The sequence below is a fragment of the Salmo salar genome, chromosome 19, assembly GCF_965601325.2.
Source record: "Salmo salar chromosome 19, fSalSal1, whole genome shotgun sequence".
NCBI lineage: Eukaryota > Metazoa > Chordata > Actinopteri > Salmoniformes > Salmonidae > Salmo > Salmo salar.
Window position 1 is genome coordinate 52,467,373 of NC_138309.1, and position 5,527 is coordinate 52,472,899.

Consider the following 5,527-nt stretch of genomic DNA (forward strand, 5'->3'; position numbering starts at 1 on the left):
TCTGTGGCTCACAAATATCCTGACAATACACTGAATTCATACATTTCCAGTCATTTTTTTTGCAAAGTCATGTCTTCTACTCAATACAACACCTAATTTTTACCAATCTGGGAGGTTAAATCGTTAAAGTATTCAATAATTTAGCTGTGCATTTTGAATGGAATCAAGACATGAGAATGTACCAGAGGCCACCAAAATAGAACTCGTTCCTCAAGTATATTATAAGACCTGGCTGACTCCAGCTATGCCAAAACGCACATGTAAGTAGAGGCAGAGGTGAACTAGACAATACCAGAAGAGCATCTCACATACTGTTCAGTGCAAATATTTCACTGATTAAAAACTAAAACATAGGCTGTATATAGGCCAGTCCTCAGATGTTTTTTTCCCCCATGGCTCCTAACTGATAAAAAAGATAGGATGAAGTAGGAGCAGCATACATTGGCCCTCAAATCTGAAGCTGTGTAGCTCTGGTAGAAGTATCATGACAAACCATGCATACAGTATGTGTGTTTCGGTGATGGTAGGTAGATCAGTACTCACAGGAGCCCATGTCTCCTTGCAGCTGTAGGATCTGCGGTACTGGCATAGTGAGGACCACGGTGTCAAACTGTTCCGGGGCCCCACCCTTCCGACACACCTCCCAGATGGCGCCCTTCTGGTAGATGTGGGTAACGTGGTGGTCAAAGAACACCTCTGCCCCTGCTTGGGTGTGGAGACACAGAGTTGGCAATGTTGCAGTGAAAGACAGGGACAGATGGAGGAAGAAAAGGAAAGAAAGAGTCGGTGAGGAAGAAATCCAGAGAGGATGTAAAATATAGAGAAGACTGTGCACCACTGGGGAAATGATTAAAACTTTGTGGTTAATAATACATACATCTTGGATATGGTTACATACACTCTGGCGCACATGGTGGTGCCAAGAGAGTTCTAGAAAGGCATGCTACCTCACTTCATTCCATTCCCAAATTACAGATAATGAGGAGAAAAATGCAGGAAGAGATTGTGAATTAGAGAAAAGATGCACAACTCCTCTCCCTGAGGATGCCGAGTTGTACATTCCAGAATTAGACTACAGTATAAAGAAACAATTTGTCTCTTTAAAGATCAAGAACAAGGTTAGGAGCGTCATAGAGGTCCAGAAAAAATATATAGATAGAACCCTCAACCTTTTCTTTGTGGAGACTGGAGATAAAATGACAGTTGTTGCCTGAGGGGTGTTATCTGATCTGCTAATAGTGTACCATTAGGTTTTGTCCTATTAGCTAATTAATCAGTAGAGTAATCAAATGTGGAGGTAGTATATCAGGCCTCTATTCATCATTCATAACTCATTCTAAAAGGCCTGGAGTGGGTAATACTGTAGATAGCCCTACTTTGTTTGGCCTGCTAACAACTTGCTACCCACGACCTCTTATAACATTCCATGGCTTTGACCTAGAGTGACACTCTGCTATCTTTGAATTTCAATTACATTATTTGTTATCACTTTTTTGATCTTGTATGACATTCACCTTGATTTACTGAAATAGACACTTCAGTAGGGCGAAACCGGGTTAATGACCTAATCATTACTGACCAAGTTAAAGGCAATATTTGGATTAACTGATTCATCTTTTTTCAGAACTAGTTGTCAACTAAAGCATTAGTTGATCAATCAGTTTGATTAATGGATTCATCTTTACAGCCCTAGTTTTGAAGTCAAAGCAACATCCTGCAATGTCCCTGCTTGATATCTAGTTGGGCTAGGCCTTCATTATCTGGACTCAGTAAGGTTTAGACAATATAAATCACCCTATGAAATCTGGCCTTATTCCCCCCTCGCCCTCTAGGAACTTGGACAAATAAATGAAAGATGGATGAGTGGGAGGACATGAACCTCAGGACATGAGCTTCTTGCAAAATATTTGTTTAATTAAGAACAAAAGGAAAACATCTGTGAAATACTCAACAGAAAACGGCGCAAGTAAATCATTTCTCCAACAAGGTCCTTGTCGAAGATATTTGAGACTGACATCAAATACAAGGTAAAAGGGTAGAAGACAAGGCTACCTGACTGCTTAAGGAAATGTTTGACGATGGCGGACACTCCTGTTGGACTGACATAGTTTTTATGGCCTCCGTCCTTCATCACCTCCCCTTCCACAGAGGAAACCAGGGGCTTCAGAACACCATGGGCCAGCAGCTCTTCATAGAAGCTGAAACACAATGGGATGAAGATGAGAACCATCTTGGAACACAAAGAATAACTTGCTCAAAGTTAATAAAACAAACAGACACCAATGGATGGACACATTTGTTGCTTCCCCTAACGAGTATAATTGGTCAAATGTTGTATGAAAAAAATGTAAAAGAAAAAAAATGATTATGCTAGTAACATACTGCCATGGTGCTGTGGGTAATAGGTAGACCCTAGAACAACAGATTTGAGAAGTTTGGGACATGATATGCATTGATTGTGGAATACTGTACTTTTGATGCATTTTGGCGTAGTATGACGTGGCAGTAATGTACTGTGCACCAAGATCAACTATACAGGAGGGATCAGACGGACTTCTGCTGGTGGACATCCTTCCTCCTGCAACACAGAGATGAGAAAAGGCATGAAGAAAACAAACATTATGTATAAACAAAAATATTGAAATTATATTTACTCAAATTACATAACAGACTGACTGGAAAAATTTACAAATTATAATAGTTTACTGATGAGATTTCATGAGTGTTGTTAACAACATTCACATCAACTCAAACAAAACATCTGCATGTGGGCCTAAGGTTAACAGCAGCAAGAATATACATAGATCATTTTATTGGTCAGTTGTACACAAGGTCCAACTGAAATTGGACTTCTGCGTTTAACGCAAAGCCTCCGAAAGACACACACAGGCGAGAGGTGCGGGGGGCTGCCACACTAAATGCCCAGGGAGCTGTTGTTGTGGGGGGTTAAGTGCCTTGCTCAAGGGATACAACGGCAGGCAATGGCAACCCCCCGGTTGCTGGCTAGCCTCTCTAATCACTACGCTACCTGCCGTTTAGGGTTATATAACCTATACATTAGGGTCAAATATTATTTTGTGATATTTTGTGACACAGCTTCAAGCCCCAAGCCATCAGATTGCTAAATAGTGAATTAATGGTTTTATTTGTATTTTATTTAACTAGCACATGTCAGTTAAGAACAAATTCTTATTTACAATGACAGCCTACAATGGTACCCAAACTATTTGCACTGACCCTAAGCACACTCACTAAACTGTATATACAAACCATATACACACTCACTAGACTGTATATACAAACCATTTACACACACACTCACTAGACTGTATATACAAACCATATACACACACTCACTAGACTGTATATACAAACCATATACACACACTCACTAGACTGTATATACAAACCATATACACACACTCACTAGACTGTATATACAAACCATATATACACACTCACTAGACTGTATATACAAACCATATACACACACTCACTAGACTGTATATACAAACCATATACACACACTCACTAGACTGTATATACAAACCATATACACACACTCACTAGACTGTATATACAAACACTCACTAGACTGTATATACAAACCATATACACACACTCACTAAACTGTATATACAAACTATATACACACACTCACTAAACTGTATATACAAACCATATACACACACTCACTAGACTATATATACAAACCATATACACACACTCACTAGACTGAATATACAAACCATATACACACACTCACTAGACTATATATACAAACCATATACACACACACTCACGCAAAACACTACTTTGACAATCGCACACACATTCACACACACACACACCAACACAAACATCCACACACACATAGTTTGCTGCTGCTACTCTGTTCTTTATTTTACTCTTATCTATCCTGATGCCTTGTCACTTTACCCTGCGCTCATGTACCTACGTTAAATACCTCGTACCTCTGCACATTGTAAGTATTGACATTTTAATTTTAGAGACAAAAATATGTTTTAAACTCCATCAGTGGCTTGTCAACTCCATCACTGATGGCTAACCCTTAAGATCGTTTTTTGGTCAATATGCCGAAGAAATATTTTTATCACTGTTCTGCAAGAGATCTGTGGTGGAAAAAGTACCCAATTGTCATACTTGAGTAAAAGTAAAAATACGTTAATAGAAAGTGATTCAAGTAAAAGTCACCCAGTAAAATATTACTTGAGTAAAATTCTACAAGTCTTTGGTTTTAAATATACTTAAGTTTCAGAAGTAAATGTAATTGCTAAAATATACTTAAGTATCAAAAAGTGTAAAGAATATTAAATTGCATATATTAAAACAAACCAGAAGGCACAATTCTCTTGTTTTTGTTCATTTACGGATAGCCAGGGGCAGAGTAAACACAAACGAAGCATTTGTGTTTACTGAGTCTGCCAGATCAGAGACAGTAGGGATGACCAGGGATATTCTCATGATAAGTGCGTGAATTGGACCATTTTCCTGTTCTGCTAAGCATTTACAATGTAATGTAATGAGTACTGTTGGATGTAAGGGAAAAAAAATCTGTGGTGTAAAGTACATAAGTAAAAATACTTTCAAGTGCTACTTAAGGTAGTTTTTTTTGTATCTGTACATTACTATTTTTATTTTGCACTTTTACTTCACTACATTCCTAAATAAAATAATGTACTTTTTGCGCTAAACCACTGAATTTGACCCTCTCATTGTTACTGTTCTCTATAGAATAAGCACGCAGCCGACATTGTAATTATATAATTTTGTATGGAAACTTGCATCTGGCCAACGCACTGTACATTCTGTGCATTGTAACATTATGTGAAAGTCATTATTGCCTCGTGTATCAGTATGCTACGCTTCTGCTTCGTATACATTGTATCTAAATAAGTCAAAATGTAAGAACTTTGTCGGCAACTGACACAACCTTACCTGCTCCTCGCGATTTATCCCAGACAACAATAACTTTGTTTGGCATTTCTCTTCGTAGAAGACAAGCGCATAAACTGCCTGTCAAACCTGCACCAACTATAAGAACTCGAGACATTATCACCTGAATTATAAACTATTTTATTTGACAATATTTGACCGCACCAAGCTTCTTTAGGCGTGTTTGGTAACGCTGCAGATTTCACCTCTATCCTATAATTGTAAACATGAATGGCTGTTGGCCGACCAAAATGTTCCCTTGGTTGTATGCATAGAGGAACAGTTTATTGAAGCAAAATAAACAAACCACTTAGTTCCCGTTACAAAATCGCACTGACAACGTTATTGTAACATCTATATGACTGACTAATCAGGCTACTAATCACCCATTTTGGTTGATACAAGCCTTTCAACCAATCGGCAATAAAACCAGCAGGATGTGTAATCATTACTCTAGACACATGCAAAACTCAACGGAAACGAGCGTTTATATTGGACAGGTTCAGGAAATAGGGCGGGACCTAACCGAATCTGTCCAATAGAAACGCTGGTTGTCGTTGCGAAACAGAAC

General features: G+C 38.5%; 1 protein-coding gene across 2 annotated transcripts in view; it reads right to left on the bottom strand.

Annotated features, from left to right (window-relative positions):
- rnls (renalase, FAD-dependent amine oxidase) overlaps positions 1 to 5,393 on the bottom strand; it is a 45,774-nt gene extending 40,381 nt beyond the window's left edge. The window contains exons 1-4 of one of the 2 annotated variants that reach the window (XM_014158281.3): positions 4,960 to 5,393; positions 2,473 to 2,578; positions 2,053 to 2,198; positions 544 to 705 (exon numbers count right to left, since the gene is read on the bottom strand). In XM_014158281.3, the coding sequence (XP_014013756.1) occupies positions 544 to 705; positions 2,053 to 2,198; positions 2,473 to 2,578; positions 4,960 to 5,074 (529 nt within the window). In that variant the 5' untranslated portion in view covers positions 5,075 to 5,393. The remainder of the gene's footprint in view (positions 1 to 543; positions 706 to 2,052; positions 2,199 to 2,472; positions 2,579 to 4,959) is intronic. The other variant, XM_045702417.2, reaches the window with a different exon arrangement.
- Positions 5,394 to 5,527: the final 134 nt, after the last annotated feature.